General features: G+C 41.8%; 1 protein-coding gene across 2 annotated transcripts in view; it reads left to right on the top strand.

Moving 5' to 3' along the window:
- The window catches only part of LOC142759245 (serotransferrin-B-like), a 49,373-nt gene that overhangs the window by 16,591 nt on the left and 10,264 nt on the right, over positions 1-22,518 (top strand). Inside the window, exons 6-13 of one of the 2 annotated variants that reach the window (XM_075861211.1) lie at positions 1,382-1,434; positions 1,658-1,821; positions 4,048-4,201; positions 7,248-7,396; positions 11,223-11,316; positions 11,953-11,985; positions 13,533-13,691; positions 15,529-15,679. In XM_075861211.1, the coding sequence (XP_075717326.1) occupies positions 1,382-1,434; positions 1,658-1,821; positions 4,048-4,201; positions 7,248-7,396; positions 11,223-11,316; positions 11,953-11,985; positions 13,533-13,691; positions 15,529-15,679 (957 nt within the window). Of the gene's footprint in view, positions 1-1,381; positions 1,435-1,657; positions 1,822-4,047; positions 4,202-7,247; positions 7,397-11,222; positions 11,317-11,952; positions 12,004-13,532; positions 13,692-15,528; positions 15,680-22,518 lie in introns of both variants that reach the window. The other variant, XM_075861210.1, reaches the window with a different exon arrangement.

Raw genomic sequence — 22,518 nt, 5'->3', positions numbered from 1 at the left:
TCCCTAATAAATGGGTTTTCTAAACGAAACAACACATTTAAGACTGCCGTTATTTTGTAGCTACTTTACTTAAGTGTGAATTAATTGCCTTAAAATTCAAATTTAAATGATTGATAACTAGGTGTTCTATACACTAATAGTCCATGGCCATACTGGCAATAACAACTAGATAATGACTACTGTTGCATATGGCTGGGCTGTAGAGCAGCAGTTGCCAAAATTAGGCCCACCTCTATGACATTAGTTAGTGTTCTGCAGCTATTTGCTAAAACTGCACCAGCCTGACTTGACATGCTCGGGCCATCCCCTGCTCCTGCATGGCCTCACACATAATAGTGGCAATACTGGGAGCTCACATTTTTTTTTAAATAATTAGTTTTTGTGTCAACTACATTCTGAGAGCCATACCTTTTTTTTTTTTATACTGTCGATGGAGCTTTCTGAGGGCTTTTGTTTTGTGAGACGAGTTTGAGTATTATTGGTATCATTTTGGGTATGACTTTTTGATAACTTTTTAAAACAAAATGTATCTAGGGATTTTTTTTTATTACTCTGTAAACTTTAACTTTTTTATTAGTCCCTCAGTGGGACTTGTATATACAAATTCCGGATCGCTTCTATTATACATTGCATAGTTCCGTAGCCTAATAGGCTCTTGCACATGGCAGACCAGGGCGCCATTCTTAGGCTCCTGGGTGCAATGGCAACCCGTTGGCACCCTGCGATCATGTAGTGGGAGAGCCAATGCGCTTACAGAGGGAGCCATTTTCCTCTGTGAAACCACTAATGTGCCACAGTCACTATTGACCGTGACATATAAGAAATAAAACAGTCGGGATCGGAGTTATCTCTGATCCCAGCCGTAAGAGCAAGGTATCGGTTCTATAATACAGTGATGGCTTGGTCCTAGATCCTGAGGCTGCATCATCTTTGTGCCATAATAGTACAGCAGTTTGCAGAAATTACTCGCTCACTGCAACTTTCTATTACGACACAGGGCAGGAAGGAGTAAATAGTATTATATGCAGAGGGCATGCAGGGGCAGCCAGTTTATGAAACCTGGCTAGCTGCAGCCGTCACTAGATGGAGAATATGGGCTTACTGCATACTGTTGTAATTTTCAGTACAATATATAATCCATAAAAAGTCATCTCCCTCTCTTGTTGGCTGCAGGCAGCCAGAATTTTTGGTATCAGTGCTCTTCAACAGTAGAAACTCACATTATGTCTTGCTGTAAAATGTTTAAAAAAAAAGGACTATTCATGAAACTATAAACTATCTTGTATATATATATATATATATATATATATATATATATATATATATATATATATATATACATATATTACTTTCTTTTACACATGTATCATTCTCCATGCAGATGTTTAAAAGATGACAAGGGAGATGTGGCTTTCGTTAAGCACATTATTCCAGGTAATTAAAATTGTTTAATAATTTATTTTTATGATAGCTACATCTTAAGGACTAAAAAGTTTAACGTACCTATTGATGGTAAACCTCAGTTTTAAAGCACAGATGTAATAGAAAAGTAAGACAACGGTTTTGCATGCTAGACGAGGAGGTGAATTTTTTTTAAAGAATTGTATTCAGATAATCTGTATAATAATAGTAATTCTTGCTTATCGACGTCCTTCAGATGAATTTAATAAGGATTACGAGCTGCTGTGTATAGACAATACAAGAACACCAATCAGCGATTATAGCAAGTGTAATTGGGGAAGAGTACCAGCTCATGCTGTGGTGTCCGTTCAAGATGAAGTGAAGATTCAAGCTATTACTGAATTTCTCCAGCAGGCTCAGGTATCAGTAAACTTGTACCAAGTATATTTTGTGCTGTCTGTCTCCTTCTTGGAGCTGTTGCTTCTATAGAAGCATGGTGTAAATTTAAACTGGATGTGTCGCTAGAAATTTATTTTTTATTTTTAGTTAAACAGTTAGTGTATAAATGATTAAACATTGTTCTAATTTCTTTACGAGTCAGGAAATATTATAAATTAGATTCTAATTTATAACATTTCCCTGTGCTGGTCACTAGAGGGAGCAATTCCCAAAATTGCAGCATTGGGACGTGGTAAAGCAACCACATTGCTTTATGCTGCAAAATTTGAGAAGACACACTCGCTCTAGCGTCCTCAAACAATCCCCCCTCCTTTATCCTGGCTAGTGCCAGGAGAAACGAGGGGATTGAACGTTCAAACCTCCTACACTGTGTGTCGCCATTTTTTGAGCGAATACACAGTGTAGTAAGCTTACATATAGTGCTAATCACACAGTAAAATACGAACGAACACAGACATAACTTACCTGCTCCTGCCGCCGCCGCTCCCTCCGGTCCGTCCACTCCGTCTGCTCCCTCCGCTCCTAGTGCTTGCATCAGAACACATGTCCGGAAGCCGCGACCGGAAGTAGTAATCTTACTGTCCGGCCACGGCTTCCGGTCCACAAGAAAATGGCGCCGGATGTCGCTCGGCCGAAGACCTTCCATTTGGACTGTGTGGGAGCGGCGCATGCGCCGTTCCCACACAGACGGCGTACAGCATAGTGAATGGAACGGCTCCCGCTCGCATTCACTATGGGGCTGTATGTGCCGTATTCCATGTCTGTATGTGTCTTTAATCGACACATACAGAGATGAAAAAAAATATGGTGGCCCCCATAGACAAGAAAAAGTTTGAAAATAAAAAAAAGTAAAACACAAACACACAAATAAATAAAAAAAATTTTAATAAAACACTAAAAGCAAATTGATATAAAAAAAAAAATTTCAGCGACACCCGTCCTTTAATTCATAATATATGTAATGATAATTCCAAAACTTTCAGATTGTGGACGGTAAATGGACTAGAAAAAACTCAAATCAAACAACACCTGAAGTGCCCCCCCTTCAACTTTTCATGTTAGCAAAATTATCTTATCTCAAAATAATCTTAGAATTATCTTTAGGCCCAGACTGGGCAACAACTTTTGCAATATTTTTGTTTGGTAAGAGCATCCATGCAATGTTGCTTGCCCATTTACTAAAATTGAGTTGTACAATGAGGCAGTAACACTAATAATAAACATACACAGGGATTCAGTGTTTAGCCAGAATTCTGGCGCACGTGATATGTGCCACATTTCTAAAGTGTTTTAGGGACTTTTTTGTGACTCATCCAAAAGGGTAGTTATGGCTTAGCTGAACAGAGGGCATGGCAGAATGTAAAAGGCGCTTGGTTTTAGATGCGCTAAAGGTTTGGAGCAAAAAAAGTGGTGTAAAGTAAGCCAAATATGAAATGTATAGTCTAAAGTGTCTAATGATGCACCAAATTTATCATCCAGCATGAGCAACTGTGAAAGTTTGGCGCATCTAGTCTAATTCTTAGCTGTCTGAAAATAAAGGGGTTGTCCCACAAAACACGTGTAACCCCTATACACATAGGGGATACATGTTTGATTATTGAGGGTCCGACCACTAGGACCCCCAGCGATAAGGAGATTGGGGAACCGAAAGTCCCCCAAAGTGCTTCTTGAGAAGCTTAGGACTTCCAGGATTTGTTTCAGGCTTGTGTGTCTGACGCACAAAAGTCCTCCGTTGTCCTTATCACTGGGGGTCCCAGCGGTCGGACCCTCAGTGATCACACATGTATCCCCTATGTGGATAGGGGATACATGTGTTTTGTGGGACAACCCCTTTAAGACCAAATTTATAAATCTGCCCCAACGTGTGTGGCTAAAGGAGTGTTAAAATTGATGCCCCCAGCCACGTATCACAGCTAAGACAAGCCAAATCAGCACATCGGTTGATGTTCTACAAAGTAGCATTGCCTGCAGTTACTTAGTAATAGGTAGTAATATCACTGTCTGAGTTACATTGAAAGTGTTGACATGTCTAGGTTTTTTTTTAAATTATTTATCAAATAATTGTAAGTAGTAAGTGCATTTAGACATATTTTTCATAAAGTTTTATACAAAGTGTATTTTATTTATTTAATATTTAGCTATTATATTCTAGCGTAACCCACTTATTTTATTTTCTATTACTTTTAGACCAAACAAGAATGCAAACTGTTTGTTTCTACCCATGGAAAAGATCTAATGTTCAAAAGCTCTGCAACGAGCCTTCTCCCCCTTCCAGCGAAAGTTGATGCCTTCTTGTACTTGGGAAGAAAGTTCACCGATGCCTTTAAAGCACTGAGAAATGGTATGAGTTAAAGTTTAGCCGTATAAGATAGTTTATTTATGTCAGTGTTAAAAGGTGCATCTGTGTATACAGCTTATTCTGAGACCTGGATATACAGAAGCAACCAGGTAAATAAACACAACTGCGCACTTAACAGTGGTCTTAAACATCTCCTCTCTTTCTTCTACTTTGAAAAACATATATCTTACAATGTTATAATAATGTTAAAGCTCTTAAAGGTACTGTAAAATTTCTTTGGAAAAAACGGGACCCCGTGAGGCGCTGCTACTCAAGAATAATTCGGTAGTATTAATAAATGATGCTTTATTGTTGTAGGCTACGCGTTTCAATGCCGCACCGGCATCTTCCTCAGGCCACACACATTGCAGTCAAGACAACAGCCCTTTAAATACACCACGCGGGAGAAAAAACCTTATCTTGATAATCACACCTAAAAAATTTATAGTTATGCCCTTTTGCAATTACCTTCCTGTCTTAAAATTGTGTATTTCTCCAGATAACGATTGTCCAATCTGGTTGTTTAATCCTCTTTGTATATCGCTCGTTGCCTAGGGATCCGGCCACCGTTGAGCTCCTTTAGCGGTGGCCGCACTTGCGCACTGATTTCCTCTCCTTCTCTTGTAGAGGATGGCCGTGGCATCATCAACGTGCCCGAAGGCGCATATGCGTTAGCGGCCTGTCTGGTCACACTAGCCCTGGAGCCTTCTATCTGAATAGCAGACTGCATTACGTTGCTTAGTTGTTATCAGCACTTTTAAACTGCGTTTGCTCTAATTCCCCTGTTATCTCCATTTAGAGATAACATTGTCTACTTCAGAACAAGCCCAGTTTTCTACAAGACTTCAAGTTTTCTCTCTTCCCTACATATTTTGTTTGTCGGCCTCGCGCACAGAGAGCAGAATTGCTTGATTGACATCAAGCGTTTTACGCCCAGAATTAGAAAAGAACAGACGCAGTATCTCCTTCACAACCTTGGGAAAAATACACTTAGACAATGAATAGAAAGGAAATATTTAGATTTTGAAGTATATTTAACATTGATGGAAAAAAAATAATGCTTCACTTGGGAATAACCCTTTAACCCCTTAATGCCGAAGGTATTTTAAACCTTAAGACCGAGCCATTTTTTAAGTTTTTCCATCGTCGCATTCAAAGAGCTTTAACTTTTTTATTTTTCCAACGACATAGCTGTGTAAGGACTTTTTTTGCGGGACAAGTTGTATTTTTTAATAGCACCATTTTGGGATACATATAATTTATTACTTAACTCTTTATAGACTTTTTTGGTGGGATAGAGTAAAAAAAACCTTAAATGTATGCGTTTACCGTGTGGTATAAATAACATAATAACTTTATTCAGCGGGTCGTTACGATTGCCGTGATACCATACACACTTTTTTTTTCAAAATTATTTGTCTTTGTGTCTCCATATTTGAAGAGCCATCATTTTTTTATTTTTCTGCCGATGCAGCTGTATGAGAGTTTTTTTTTTTAGTACAATGCGACTTTTTGATCACTTTTTATCAAATCTTTTTGAAGGCAGGATGAACAGAAAACAGCAATTCTGGCATTGTTTATTATTATTTTTTTTTACGATGTTCACCGTGCAAGTTAAATAATGTAATTATTTTGTAGTTGGGTCGTTACGGATGAGGCGATACCAAATATGTGTAATTATTTCCTTTTTTTTCATAATAAAGTATTTTGTAAGGGGAAAAAGTGGGTTTTAAATTTTTTTTTTTAGTCCCACTAGGGGCCTTTACTGTGCGATCGTTTGATCGCTTTTATAATACACTGCAATAGTCCCGTATTGCATAGTATTATTGCCTGTCAGTGTAAAAAGGCATCTGTCTCTGGCATGGCCTAACATGCAATCACTAGGGGCAGACCTGGGGGCCTTTGTTAGGCCCCCGGCTGCCATAGAAACCATTGACTCCCCTCAATTTCATCGCGGGATGCCAGTGGAGTGAGAGAGGGAGCCCCCTCCCTCCAAAACCACTTAGATGCGTCACTCGTTATTGAGCACCGCATCTGAGGGGTTAAACATGATCGGTGACCTCTGCTATTGGTCTCCGATCGTGTTCCTGAAGCCTGAGGCTATTTGCAACAGCACGGGCTTCAGAAGATCCCCGTCCGATGTGGGAAAAGCTCCTCTTAAGTGCCGCCATGAAAAGGCGGCGCTTCAGAAGAACTACCACCAAACAACTGCCGTAAAAATGCTATATGGCGGTCGTTAAGGGCTTAAGGAGCGCCTAAGGCCCCATTCACATCGCATTTGTGCTATCCGCCGAGCGTATATGTTTTTAACCACTATAGCTCGGCTAAACATATAGATCGGCGTATGCATAGGCTATAATGGGTCAAATGTAAACCATAACAGCATCCGTTTGGTCTATGTTTGTCATGGTTTACGTTGGGATACTGTTTTTCAAAAGTTCTGAAAAGCGAAGTCTGCTACGCTATTCTGTACCTCAAAAAAAGGTATACGTGACGTAACTTTTTTTTAAGCATTGATCCCAATGGACGACGTATTTTTTTTAAAGTGAACACGGATAGAAAAAACCCCAAAAAAGCTATAGCATTACGTTTGTACCCATTTACATACAGTAAATCTATCCATTCTTTTGTTGTTTTTTCTATCAGTGTTCACAAAAAATGTATACTTTTTTTAGTTAAATAACGGAGAGAAATGTATACTGACATATGAGTATACGCTAAACGTACACGCTATAAAAAAACACGTAAACAGAAAATGGTACATGTTTGTATACGTTTTCAATGGTCCAAGTTTTTATTTAAAAAAAACGTATAAGCTCGGCGGAGAGCACAAATGCGATGGGAATGGGGCCTTAGAGCCCATCTTCCTTGAAGTGGTTTACCCTTTTAAATAGCAGGATTTGGTCAGGCTCCATATATATTTTTTCCAGTTTGGCTGTGTTTTTTGACTAATTCATACACTTCAGCTTTCAACGTGCGTCACTTAGGAATCTGTTGATTTTCAGAACCAATTTTATAAGTTATAAGTGTCTGTTGTTATATATTGCAGACATAGAAGAACCATCCCAAGATAAGATTAAATGGTGCACACAAAGCAAAGAGGAGAAGTCAAAATGTGACAGCTGGACTATTGCAAGTGAAGGAGCCATTGAATGTGTAGAGGCTTCCCTCGCGGAAGAATGTATTACAAAGGTTTTGGTAAGAGAGCCTTTTATTACTATGTCCAAAATCCTGTGCTGATTCATTTATTTTTAGCAGTTAGAGCTATGTTTGTCATCCATGGTAGCAGATTCGGAGTCCAGTTGCTGAAATAATCTGGAAGGTGTGTGATAATCAGGGTATGTGCACACGACCTATTTTCAGACGTAATGGAGGCGTTTTACGGCTCGAATTATGAAAAGACGGCTCCAATACGTCGGCAAACATCTGCTCATTGCTAACAATGGGTTTTACGATGTTCTGTGCAGACGAGGTGTAATTTTACGCGTCACTGTCAAAAGACGACGTGTAAAATTACGCCCGCGTCAAAGAAGTGCAGGACACTTCTTGGGACGTTTTTGGAGACGTTTTTCATTGACTTCAATGAAGAACAGCTCCAATTACGTCCGTAAAAGACGCCGCAAAATACGCGAGTACATACAAAAACGTCTGAAATTCAGGAGCTGTTTTCAGGCGAAAACAGCTCCGTAATTTAAGATGTATTTGGCGTTTGCGTGTGAACATATCCTAACAGTAGTCAGGCAACATTCCAGGTTCGGTGCAGAGATAAGCGGCAACAGTTTAAAGCCTATGGCAGAAACTTGGTTAGGAAACATTTCAAGTTAGGTACATAGATAAGCGGCACCAGTTTGTTAAGTAAGGCAGAAACAAACTAATATATGAAAAAAAAATGGCGATCCTGAAACACTAGGCAGCTTCCAGGAGATCACCAACGCGTATGCTCATACCTGTAGGCAGGAGAATGCACAGAGCGGAGCAAGCAGAAAAAATCAAAACATAGTTTCCAGGACCCAGGTCATTTATTTATGCCCTCCGTAAGGGCAGGTGCAGCTTATTTATTATAATTATTACTGCATAAATATACAAGTAATTGCCCATTCTACTTTCCCCTGAGGAAGCTGCACGGAGAGGCAGCGGAACATGTGGGGTAGATCTTCACACCACAGCCTTCCCATGTTTTTTTTACTTTTTCCTAATCATTATTATTTTCGTCTTTGCATCACATTGTTATATTATCTTCCATTAGCTCATGCATAGTTATACATTTTTTGTTTATAATTTTTGCTTATTTTGCATGTTAGAGCATCAATAGTGATGTTTTTGTAAATAGGTTTGCACTATATTGTGAGTAAAAGCCCTTTTACACCGGCCAATAAGCGGCCGGTGCAGCGCGCGCCGATCAATGAAACATCGTTGATCAGCGCTCGTTTTCTCCTGTCACACGGAACTATGGATGGGACGAGGGGTCATTACTCCGATCGCTCTTCCCCATACATTATTATCATGTTGGCACCGCGTCTCCCTCTTTACACAGGGAGATGTGCTGCAGACAACGATAATCTTTTACTTTTTTAAAACGATACGATCAGCCGATGAATGAGCGTTTGCTCGTTCATTTGCTGATCCCTGCCCTGTTTACACATGGCAATTATCGGCAAGGAGCGTTCTGTGAACGCTCATCTGCCTGATAATCATCCTGTGTAAGGGCATGTTCAGACGTGGCGGAATTCTGCAGACACTGTCCGCATCATTACCGTACATAATCCGCGTTGCAGATTCCATTGCGGATTTGGCTAAAATGTTAAGTAAAATGCTGCGGATTAGTCGTTGCGGATTCAGGTGCAGATCACATCCTGCTCTCTTTCAGACATTCCATCGCAGTCTGGCTATAGACCTCGACACACATAGGTCCAGCCAGAATGATGAAATATCCTGTTCCTGAAAGCAATCCGCAACACACATTACATCTACAGATTTCATTGCGTAATTTTGAAACTCCATTGAAGTCAATAGAGAAATTCCGCAACAAGTACGCATCAAATCCGCAACAGACAGTGTATGCTGCGGACAGAAAATTCCTCACCGCAACCTATGGTCCGCAGCGGAGTTTTCCGCAACGTCTGCACGAAGATAACTAAAAAGGTGTGGAAACCAATGGACAGACTGTCTGCTGCGGATTTCCACTGCGGACTGTCCTCAGCGGAATTCCACAGCCATTCCGCCACGTCTGAACGTGCTCTAAAACCCCTTTTATTTTGCTCGCTACACTTTTCTAGGTCCCATTGTATTTGACCTCCTTTGAAGTTTTTCAGAGATTTGCTCAGATCAGTGCATTTCCATTCCCTTTTATTACAGGAGTGCAGTGCTCATTTCTTTGACCCGTGGTTCTGAACTTGTATCTCATTACATTATCTAACTTGGTATCTCATTACATTTGATACATACATTGTGGCTGTGGTCTTGCCATCTTTATTTCACATGGTCTTGTTTCTGAGTGTTCTTAGCTGTTTTTAGCTTGTGTGGTATTATTACTTAAAGAGGCCCTGTCCCAGTTTATAAATGCCCTATCTCCTACCTAATCTGATAGGCACTGTAATCTGGATAACAACAGTGGTTTTTATTTTGAAAAACAATATTTTTTTAGCAAGTTTTGAACAATTTTAGATTTATCCAAATTAGTTTCTTAATGACCAACTGGGAGTTTTTAAACTTTTGACCAAGTGGGCATTGTAAAGAGAAGTGTATGACGCTGACCAATCAGTGACCAATCAGCGTCATGCACTTCTCTCCATTCATGTCCATCTCTCCATTCATGTCCATTTGTGACGCTGTGCTGTCACATATACCCACAGTAAGTTTACCAAAGTGTCTTGAGAGTGAATAGACATCGCCTCCAGCCAGGACGCGATGTCTATTCACACTCCCGACACTTCAGTAAAGTTACTGTGGGAGTATGTGACAACACTGCGTGATCTCGCGAGATCAAGCTGTGCTGTCATTCATGTCCATCTTTACTCAAGATGTGTCAGAAGTGTGAATAGACATCGCTTCCTGGCTGGAGGCAATATCTATTCACTCTCATGAAACTTCGGTAAACTTCCTGCGGTGTATGTGACAGCACAGCGTGATCTCGCGAGATCACGATGTGCTATGAGTACAGATGGACATGAATGGAGAGAAGTGCATGACGCTGATTGGTCACTGATTGGTCAGCGTCATACACTTCTCTTTACAATGCCCACTTGGTCAAAAGTTGACAAACGGCCAGTTGGTCATTAAGAAACTAATTTGCATAAATCTAAAATTGTTCAAAACTTGCTAAAAAAATATTGTTTTTCAAAATAAAAACCACTGTTGTTATCTAAATTACAGCGCCGATCAGATTAGGTAGGGGATAGGGCATTTATAAACTGGTGACAGAGCCTCTTCAATAAAGTTTTCATTTTTATACTCATGGCATTGGGTGTGTGCACTGTTCAATTGTGCTTCCTTTTTCCTTTTTTTTTTTGCAACACATTTACTAATAATCTCCCCCGACTTGGTCCGACCAGGTGTTGTTTTCACCCCATGCCACATTTGTAAACGCTGAATATGCGAAAGATACTGGCTCACGGCTTGCATGGTGTACCAGTATTCATAAATCTCCAGACTGTATATGAATTGAAGTGAATGAAGCTAGTTTATAATGAAATGTAGGTGCAGTCTTGCTGAGATTTGACACATGCTCAGAGTGGTAGCTAGGCATTGTCCTTCACCTGTGGCAAACATTCAATTTAATGCCCTAAAATATATCTAAATATCTTGGTCAAGACAGAGTGATTTATTAGCACTCCCCTGGCACCCAGCATCTTGGTCCCATGCCCCACTACCCACCCAGTTACACCCCTGCACATGACATTTCAAATTATGTCTATTGCTCCTTACTTGCATATTTAATGGCAGCAAGTATTTTTTTTTTTGAGTAGCAATTAAATTTTTTATTTTAAAACTGAACACCTAATGTAGATTAATCTATTATTTTCAGATAGGGGATGCTGATGCAGTCACACTTGATGGAGGATATCTGTTTACAGCAGGGGCATGCGGACTGGTTCCAGCAATGGGAGAGATTTATGATGGTAAAGTATTATCGACAAGCAAAATGTGCTTATATAAATAGAAAATGACCATTTACAAAGCTGTAAAAACACTGCATCAAACTAACATAAACTTATTCTGCACATATTAGACGCACATATTTACATTGGCCAAGCATAAAAAGGGACGAGGGGCATATATACCTTAGAAGCAAACCATTCAGCCGCTATGGGGCCATTGGGGAGAGGTGGCTCAATCCTGGTTGGTCCTATTATCCCCTTTGCTACTTGGTGGCATGAACCTGTGCAGGACCCTCTCCAGAGAAACGACATTGGTAGCAAGCAAAGAGGAGAGGAATTGACCCAAGGGTCATGGAAAAGTTGTGAAATGGAAACAAATACTAGAACATTATGTCCTGGGTGGAACTTCTTTGTCTAAATATCAGCCACTGTTTAACCCGTAGGCTGCGCAAGGCAAATTCGTTTTCATGAAGGTAGGATTTCCATAAGCGGTTCTGCCACTGAATGCAACATTTTCCCCATTTAATACTATTTAAGAAATCACAGGTGCTTAGAGCATAGATTATCTACTACTATCTATAATAAAGAATATAGTACACACACATTCTGTATAATATGATTAAGTGGTATATTGTTTTATTTTGTAATTTCTTACAGCTGCTGAATGCGCAGGAACAGGATCAACACCAGGTACAGACAAATATAATGTTATCTCTCTTTGTCTCCCTCATTAATACTACCATGTAGAAATTAAATAATACTAATATACAACATATCATGACCAATAATACTACCGAACAGTGTCTAAATAATACCACCATACAGTGACTACAGAATAATACCACCATTTCATGGCCAATAATAACACCATAGAGTGACTGATAGCAACATATCATGACTTAATATTAACACCATTTAATGACTGAATAATACCACCAAACAGTGACTTAAGGAAAAACACTATATGAAGACCGATAATACCAACATACTTTAACTGAATATCAACACCATACAGTGACTAAATCATTTTATAATACAGTGACCAGATACTAGATATATACAGGGGCAGATCATACAAGTGAACACAGTACTGATCAGATGCAGTCAGAGGCAGGATGACAATAACATGCAGTGACTCACAGGTGATGTCTTCTCTGATTGTAGTCGCTCACTTTTCCCCTTTTCTCCATCCGTCCCAGACCGCCATGTCAACTTCTCCTGCCAACTGCAGAGTTTGCGGCCGAGACCTCTTTGGTCCCTCAGTTTTGAAATCTAACCCCAGTCTCCATAGCAACACAAACCCCCGTCTTTGATGCTTGATTCTGATGCTACCACCAACACTGTGCCTGCTGCTGCCCAGGTGCCCCTATTACTATTCCTAGAATGCTTCCCAATGCCCACAAATACTATCAAAATAATAGTTAATGAGGATGTGGATACAGATAAAAGCATAACAAATAACAAGAATATGCTGGGCCTTGTATCAAACTTTTAGACCTTTAAATTAATTTAGAACACAGACCAGACCCCTTAATTGAGACCCCCAGACCAGACCCCCAAATTAATTCAGACCCAAGACAAAACCCCGACCACCGACTAGACCCCTAAATTAATTTGATCCCAGACCAGACCCACTAAATTAATAAGACCCCCAAAACCCCTAAATTAACCAGACCCCATACCAGACTCCTAAATTAATCAGACAACAGGCCAGACCCTCTAAATTAATCAGATTTCAGACCAGAGGGCATTTCACCCTGGGCCATCCACAGATCTGTGTCCTCATGCCAGCTAGCACCTGGATGGCGTCAGGATGAAGTGCTGATGCCATCCAAAAGTAATGGATGCAGTCCTGTCAAAAGATATTGGGTTTTCTGAATTTATTTATATAAAGCTCCAAATACCCTGTCTAGTTTTATTTTTTTTTGCTTGTAGCCACTAGGGGCGATTTAGCAGTTTACTGCATGTGGATTTATTATTGTGTTTAATGTTTGACATGTATGTCGTAGGCTTCCAAGCTCCCTCTAGTGGTAGCTGCAGGTCGCTAAAATGTTATCTTTTAACCCTGTCTATGCAGGGAATTCGGAGATCAATTTAAAAAAAATGTGCTTAATTATATCTATTTGGACAAAATAACTTGCATAGAAAAACTTCATTATATAGTAAATAGAAGTATATAAAGTAATGTTGTCATTTTTAGTATTAAGAAAAAAATCTCCCATGTTTCCTCCACATAGGCTCATATTTTGCTGTTGCCGTCGTTAAAGCGAGCAACAAGGGCATCTCATGGAATAATCTTAAAGACAAGTTATCATGTCACACGGCCGTTGGACGCACCGCCGGATGGAATACTCCTGTTGGTCTTATTCATAAAGACACTGGCATTTGTGATATGTGTAAGTATCCTGTCAAATTGTCAAAAGTCAGCACTGACTGATATGAATAGAAGAATAGTAAAATAGTGAATAGTAAATTAGTGAATAGCAAAATAGTGAGGAGAAAATATCTGATTCAAAACTGTTATATAAAATAAACTGTTAAATAACTTTATACTATTATCCTACTTCCTATTGTGTATGGTTTTCAGATTCTCTGTTTTTAGGTTCTGGTTTCCATGGCTATGTCCATAGACATGTATATTGTAGCATGGACCCCCTCAGACATGCCTACAGGGATCATTGTATCATATGATTATATTGATTTCCTTTTCTTTGGTTACGTCCATAGCTCTAGTGTGTTCCTTTTATTATCAACAAGACAATGCTTAGTAAACATCACAAATGTCATATAGTTTACAATCATAATAGAATATTTAGTATAGACTAGTCACTAGAGGATGAATTGTTCTAAACTTTATCTATGTAAATTAAAAGGATCAAAAGAAAATTTAGACATTCCGACAGAAAATAACTGCTGTATATCTGTACTCTATGTGTGATCCCAAGTCTAAAAACCACAGAAATCAATATACTGATGTGTTGCACTAACATCACTATAGACACATGATCGGACTTATTGCTACAGAAATCTTGTCTATGGACGTAGCCATGGCAACCATAATTAAAACGTCAATTGCTTACATTGCTGTCCTGTATTCAGATGACTGAAAAACAGCAAATAAATATTTATAAAATAATCAAAGGTTTAGAATGCCTTTGAAGTGAATTGCCAATGTATGGCTTATGGAAAGGTGATCTTTGTAACTGGGCAAATAATCATGACAAATCTATAGCTCAGAAATTAGATGGTATAAACAGGGCCACCTCCAGATGTATACAAACCCATGGGGTGAGCCCACAATAAGCTTGACAAGCATAGAGCATGTTTACCCAGATTGCCATGGGCTCCCTTAGCCCAGTGGACCCTGGCATCTGCCCAGGTTTGCTTGTTGGTGACCTATACGTAGAGAGTACCTGATCTGAAGCATTAATATATAAGAAAGAGAATATCATTCTCTAAGAAGTTGAGGGTCTTTCCAAACTGAGGTGTTATGGTTTGAAATCAATGGGCAGATGTTTGGAGGTGTTCTGCTTCCGATTTTTCGACCGTTTTTCGGGCGTTTACGGCCCGAAAAATGGCCGAAAATAAACCGTGTGAACATACCCTTACAGATGTAGCCAAGTTTATCTTGACTCTGATAACTAGCTACAACATGATATCACACAACAAAAGTCATTGTCATTGAAAAAGTCAAGTTAAAGTTTCTTCCCACTGTGTATTTAATGCGTTAAAAGTCAAGATAAAGATGGCTGCATCTGTACTTTGTATATACACAATTAGATCAAATACATAAATCAGAGTGTTAATGCTCATATTCAGACCTGATTATTGTATGGAAGACCATGTATGGAGGAATTTTATTTATGTGCCATCCGTAAAATATATCACAGCAAACAGAACATTAAGGCTTAAAAGTGACCTTCCAACCCCTTTGGGGAAACCTGGACTAGTCTACAAAGGTGAATGTGACCTTGACTTGCCCAAATATGAAAATAACTATGTATGCCGTCAGTTCAAATAGGGTTCAGAGGTCAGACTTTCTGGTGGACTTTAACACCTACTTAGATGTTAGGATGAGAAAATGAGATCTGTGTAACTAATAACAAGCTACAAATTTATAGTAAATTGCTATTAACACTGTCACGTGGATGTTACCTACACTATAGACATTATGTTATCTGTAACAACTTGTTGGAACATATTTGAACTAAATTCATGTTCTACATTTTACAGCAACATTCTTTAAAAAGAGCTGTGCGCCTGGTGCTGATGTTAATTCTAACCTTTGCGAACTGTGTGCTGGTGACCCACAGAAACCGCTGGGAGGCACAAAGTGTTCCGCAAGTAACAAAGAACTGTACTATGGATACCATGGAGCATTTAGGTAAGAATTATTATATTCTTGCTTAAAATCTGTGAACAGGCAATAGGGGGTGGAGAGATAGAAATGGTTCCTGGACTCGGGTTCCTAGTTGAAAGCTCCTCTGCCACATAAGATGACACTAGTATTAAAAGTGTCTCATGGTAGGTGAGGGGCCCTGTTACAGATTGTGTATTTTGGCAGAAACTTCAAGTAACACCCAGGGGCGTAACTAGGACAGACTGGGCCCCATAGCAAACATTTGACTCGGCCACCCCTCCCCCGCATCCAACACACCCACCCCCACATCTGCTGCTTCCCCGCTAATGAACATTTATCAGTTATATGTGAAATGTAAAAATACAGATAGGCCACCAGTGTACTCTTATTCACCTTTAGTTACAGGATTACGAAAATTGTAACAAACGGTTAAGCACTGATATTATAACATTTGGTGTCACGTAATTATGTTATTTCATAGTCATAAAAGTTATTAAGAAACTGAACCGAGACTTAAAATGCTGGGACACACCGCTGCAGATAGTGCCACATATCCCCCTGTAGATAGTGCCACATACCCCCATTGCAGATAGTGACACGCAGCCCCCCTTGTACATAGTGCCACATACAACCACCCCTTGTAGATAGTGCCACACACAACTCCTTGTAGAAAGTGCCACATAGCCTCTCCTTGTAGTTAGTGCCACATAGCTCCCCTTGGAGATAGTGCCACATAGTCCCCCTTGGAGATAGTGCCACATATCTCCCTTGTAGATAGTGCCACATAGCTCCCCTTGTAGATAGTGGCACATACCCCCTGTAGATAGTGCCACATAGCCCCCTTGTAGATAGTGCCACACACCCCCTTGTAGAAAGTGCCACATAGCCCCCCTTGTAGATAGTGCCTAACACAACCCCTTGTAGATAGTGCCACACAACCCCTTGTATATAGTGCCACACACCCCCTTGTAGATAGTGCCACACACCCCCTTGTAGATAGTGCCACATATCCCCCCTTGTAGATAGTGCCACATATCCCCCTTTGTAGATAGTGCAACATATTCCCCTTGTAGATAGTGCCACATACCCCATTGTAGATAGTGCGACATAGCCCCCATTGTAGATAGTGCCACATAGCCCCCCTTGTAGATAGTGCCACATAGCCCCCTTTGTAGATAGTGCCACATATCCCCCTTGTAGATAGTGCCACAAACCCCCTTGTAGATAGTGCCACACATTACCCCCCTCGTAGATAGGGCCACATATCCTCCTCGTAGATAGTGCCACATATCCCCTCTGTAGGTAGCGTCACATATCCCCTTTGTAGATAGTGCCACATAGCCCCCCTTGTAGATAGTGCCACATATCCTCTGTAGATGTGCCACATACCCCCTTGTAGATAGTGCCACATAGCCGCCTTGTAGATAGTGCCACATAGCCCCTCTTGTAGATAGTGCCACACACAACCCCTTGTAGATAGTGTCACATAGCCCCCATTGTAGATAGTGCCACATAGCCCCCTTGTAGATAGTACCACATAGCCCTGATGTAGATATTGCCACATAGCCCCCTTGTACATAGTGCCACATATCCCCCTCCCTTGTAGATAGGGCCACATATTCCCCTCCCTTGTAGATAAAGCCACATAGCCCCCCTTGTAGATAAAGTCACACAGCCCCCTTTGTAGATAGTGCCACATACCTTCCCACTTGTACATAGTGCCACACAGTCCCGAGAGCAGCCTCCCCTTGTAGATAGTGCCACCCAAATCAATAATAAACCGTTATACTCAACTAGCACCGTCCAGCGATGGAAGGAGCTGCTGCACAGCCACCTGAGATGGGACACTTGCCACATAGCCCCCCTTGTAGATAGTGCCACATAGCCCCCTTTGTAGATAGTGCCACATATCCCCCTTGTAGATAGTGCCACAAACCCCCTTGTAGATAGTGCCACACATTACCCCCCTCGTAGATAGGGCCACATATCCTCCTCGTAGATAGTGCCACATATCCCCTCTGTAGGTAGCGTCACATATCCCCTTTGTAGATAGTGCCACATAGCCCCCCTTGTAGATAGTGCCACATATCCTCTGTAGATGTGCCACACACCCCCTTGTAGATAGTGCCACATAGCCGCCTTGTAGATAGTGCCACATAGCCCCTCTTGTAGATAGTGCCACACACAACCCCTTGTAGATAGTGTCACATAGCCCCCATTGTAGATAGTGCCACATAGCCCCCTTGTAGATAGTACCACATAGCCCTGATGTAGATATTGCCACATAGCCCCCTTGTACATAGTGCCACATATCCCCCTCCCTTGTAGATAGGGCCACATATTCCCCTCCCTTGTAGATAAAGCCACATAGCCCCCCTTGTAGATAAAGTCACACAGCCCCCTTTGTAGATAGTGCCACATACCTTCCCACTTGTACATAGTGCCACACAGTCCCGAGAGCAGCCTCCCCTTGTAGATAGTGCCACCCAAATCAATAATAAACCGTTATACTCAACTAGCACCGTCCAGCGATGGAAGGAGCTGCTGCACAGCCACCTGAGATGGGACACTTGCGTAGGCTGGCGTGATGATCATGTCATCATGACGGCCTGTGCAGGGCACCTATAGGCGGTAGGCCTAATGTAGCCTGTATCCTAGTAAATGGCAGAGCAGGGAGCTAGCCTAATATAGCCTGTAGCCTAGTAAACGGCAGAGCAGTGAGCTAGCACCCTGCTCTGTAATAGTGTTCAATGGTATCTGCGTCTTAAGAACGCAGATAAAATTAAACGTGGCAGTCACGCGGGGCCCCGGCTGCCAGCGACGCCACCGGGAATGATGGGGCACGTGCCACCCGGCACATAATGTTATGTGTCAGGCCAGGTGGCACGGGCCCCCTCATGCCGCGGGCACAGTAGCAACCGTTATGGCTGCTACTGCGATAGTTACGCCACTGGTAACACCTCTGCCTATGGAGAATGGATGGTTCTAGATGTCTTGAAACTAGAACCAGGCTTTAGGGCATATAAAACGGTACCTGGATAACTATTAACTAGGAAAACAATGTTGTACATTATTCTGGATAAAGATCTCGTATAACCATAACCTCTTAAGGACCAGCCTCCAAACTTCTCTCTTCACGTCAATCAGTAGCTGCTCCATGGCATACATTCTTGATATTGTAATCACATAAGTACTGCTGTTTTACTCATTCGGTGGAGAGGGGGGAAATGGCTGTGATACACACCCGCAGTTAGACTCTAACGGCAAAGATCAGAGAAACCTCTTATCTCCATCATTTAAGCCATGTCATGCTGAGATCAATGCTGACTGGGGCATACAAAGGTGGAGACAGAGAGGGGGGATCCCTCTTAAACAATGAGTAACAATAAAATATACAGGCAGGCAGCCCTTGGTCCATTTATGGACCCCAAGGCCGTCTGGTCTTATTGCTTGTTGTTGTCATACTTAAAAGGTGTATTCTGGTAATAATAAATTATCACCTATCCACTGGATATGTGATAACTGCTAGGTTGCTGGGGGTTTGACCGCTGCGACCCTCACCAATCGCAGAACAAGGGACCCATATTCCATGTTCCCCCCAGCTGCAAGAATGCTGCTTGAATGAGTTGAGTGAAGCGGTGGTTTAGAATGTGCCCTGCGGCTGCTGTCAAAGTCTATGGCACAGACAGAATTAGATGAGCACAGCAGTTATCACCTATTTAGTGGATAGGTGATAATTTGTTATTACCAGAATACCCCTTTTATGTGTGCCTGTGGCAGTATTAGGGCACAAGCTAATGCACTGGCGCAGTGCCTATGTACTCCAGTATATTTTAGTGAAAAATAAAAATAAAAATGTGTAATCCCCCTTTGGAATTAAATACAAAAAGGAAAGTCACAGTCTTCTAGGTTTCCTGTCATTTTATTATTAACCAGACAATAATGCTTTGGTATACTGAGTATACGAAAGCATTAAAAGGCTCCATTCGCATAAAGTTTTTGGACTACGTTTAGCGTGTACGTCGGGAAAGCTCCATTACCCCGGTGGAGGACAAAATTATATATTTTTTTTGGAGGATGAAAAAGTATATTAGACAATGATTTTCCATCATGAGGGATACCACAAAAAAACGTATATTGCGAATAAGCTTTTTTAACATGGGAGGCTATGGGTGAGGTATGCCACGGTATGGCACACATCACATGTTTACATTTGACGTATATGTCATGGGCTTTTCAATAGCTTTTTCTTAATTATATGTTAAAAGGATATCATTATTGCATATGGGCGATGTATGGTTTAAACAGATGCCTAACAGCGGCATCCCTCACCCATAGACTATAATGGCATCTGTTTAACGTATGTGTCATGAACAGAGTAATGAGAGTTCATGACATATACGTTTAACACACACTATTAAACTCTATTGTGCTGGATATCACTGCTTAAGGGGTTGTCCACGAATTGACAACTGATGACTTTTCCCACATATAGGTCATCAGTATATGATCAGAAGGGGTCTTACACCCGGACCCCGCACCGATCAGCTGCTCCGGCAGACTCCGGTCACCGAATACCGACCGAGCTGCAGTACTGCAGCGCTGCTCCTATTCAAATGAATAGGAGCAGAGCTGCAGTTCTGCAGCACGGCCGCTATGCAGTGGTCGGAGCCATCTACTTCCTGCTCCGACTACTGAATACCTTTCCCAGAGGCAGCCGGAGCAGCTGATCAGTGCGGGTCCGGGTGTTGGATCACTCTTGAGACATAACCAGTTTCCCTCCAGAAGCTTCTAGCATTCTGTGGGTGGAAAATTTAGCCCAGCCTACCTCTTAGCCGAGGGCAGGAAAACCAGAGCAGACGAGTTATGGGGAGTCTAGAGTGAGGTGCCAGCAACCTATGCTGTGCAAGAGATGGCAGGGAATCTACAACTATCTACCTGCCACGCCTAGGAGCTGCATGGGGAATCTCACGGCCCATGCAAAGCACAGATATTCCTAGGACCCTTCACCAGTCCAAACAGAGGGGATAACATATACATTTCTACCGCCTCCGAGAAGGAGAGAATTTTTCTGCCAGAAAGGAGAAGTTTCAATAGGAGCCTTTCTGCAATCCTGGACCTAATAGTAGGCCTCCGGTCAAGTCCAGTACTCCGTGGTTTCCAGGCCACGTGTCTTAGGTCCGCGCCCGGCTGTCGGATACCGCGGCCCAGTAACCGTGAGTAACTATATTTCCCTCAAGTTAGTCACCCGCCGGGAGCCAAGCAGTGCAAATCCCTTCTGTAGCCATAATAAGGACTGTGTCTCCCCCAAAACCATAAACTGCATAATCTGAGGAAAGTACTGTCAGCATCACTCCTCACTAGCATATCCCTGAAAGTCAGCTAACAAGGGGTCCTCCTCACATGCACACTCCACTATACTTGTAATGAGAGACTGCATTGCTGTGAATTATTGCTGCACTTTATGGAAGTTCTCCTCAGTAAAGAGACTTTTGGTTAGCAGAGGACTGTGTCTGATTTTGCTTTCCATTTTTTGACAATTGACTTGGTGCGTGTCCTAAGAGGGTGCCCAGGGTTGGACCCCACTGCCGCGACCGTGACATCACTAATAAACCAGCCATTAGGGGGACTACTACCCCATCAGGTCCTCTCATAACATCTGAATCCTCTGGGATACCACACTGATGACCTATCCTGTGGATAGGTTGTCAGTTCTCCATTCATGGACAACTCCTTTAAGGTATCTGTCACAGCCTACGTTTAAAGAGGCTCTGTCACCAGATTTTGCAACCCCTATCTCCTATTGCAGCAGATCGGCGCTGCAATGTAGATAAGAGTAACGTTTTTTTTAAAAAAACGAGCATTTTTGGCCAAGTTATGACCATTTTTATATTTATGCAAATGAGGCTTTCTAAAGTACAACTGGGCGTGTTTAACGTTAAAGTACAACTAGGCGTGTATTGTGTTCGTTACATCTGGCCGTTTTTACTTGTTTTACTAGCTGGGCGTTGTGAATAGAAGTGTATGATGCTGACGAATCAGCATCATCCACTTCTCTTCACAACGCCCAGCTTCTGGCAGTGCAGACACACAGCGTGTTCTCCAGAGATCACGCTGTGACGTCACTCACTTCCTGCCCCAGGTCCTGCATCGTGTCGGACGAGCGAGGACACATCGGCACCAGAGGCTACAGTTGATTCTGCAGCAGCATCAGCGTTTGCAGGTAAGTAGCTAAATCGACTTACCTGCAAACGCCGATGCTGCTGCAGAATCAAATGTAGCCTCTGGTGCCGATGTGTCCTCGCTCGTCCGACACGATGCAGGACCTGGGGCAGGAAGTGAGTGACGTCACAGCGTGATCTCTCGAGAACACGCTGTGTGTCTGTGCACTGCAAGAAGCTGGGCGTTGTGCAGAGAAGTGGATGATGCTGATTCGTCAGCATCATACACTTCTATTCACAACGCCCAGCTAGTAAAACAAGTAAAAACACCCAGATGTACATACACAATACACGCCCAGTTGTACTTTAACGTTAAACACGCCCAGTTGTACTTTAGAAAGCCTCATTTGCATAAATATAAAAATGGTCATAACTTGGCCAAAAATGCTCGTTTTAAAAAAAAAAAAAGTTACTCTTATCTACATTGCAGCGCCGATCTGCTGCAATAGCAGATAGGGGTTGCAAAATCTGGTGACAGAGCCTCTTTAAACGTAGGCTGTGACAGATACCTTAAAGGAGTTGTCCATGAACGGAGAACTGACAACCTATCCACAGGATAGGTCATCAGTGTGGTATCCCAGAGGATTCAGATGTTATGAGAGGACCTGATGGGGTAGTAGTCCCCCTAATGGCTGGTTTATT

The sequence above is a fragment of the Rhinoderma darwinii genome, chromosome 4 (genome assembly GCF_050947455.1).
Source record: "Rhinoderma darwinii isolate aRhiDar2 chromosome 4, aRhiDar2.hap1, whole genome shotgun sequence".
NCBI classification, from domain to species: domain Eukaryota; kingdom Metazoa; phylum Chordata; class Amphibia; order Anura; family Rhinodermatidae; genus Rhinoderma; species Rhinoderma darwinii.
This window is presented reverse-complemented; position numbering and strand designations above follow the sequence as displayed.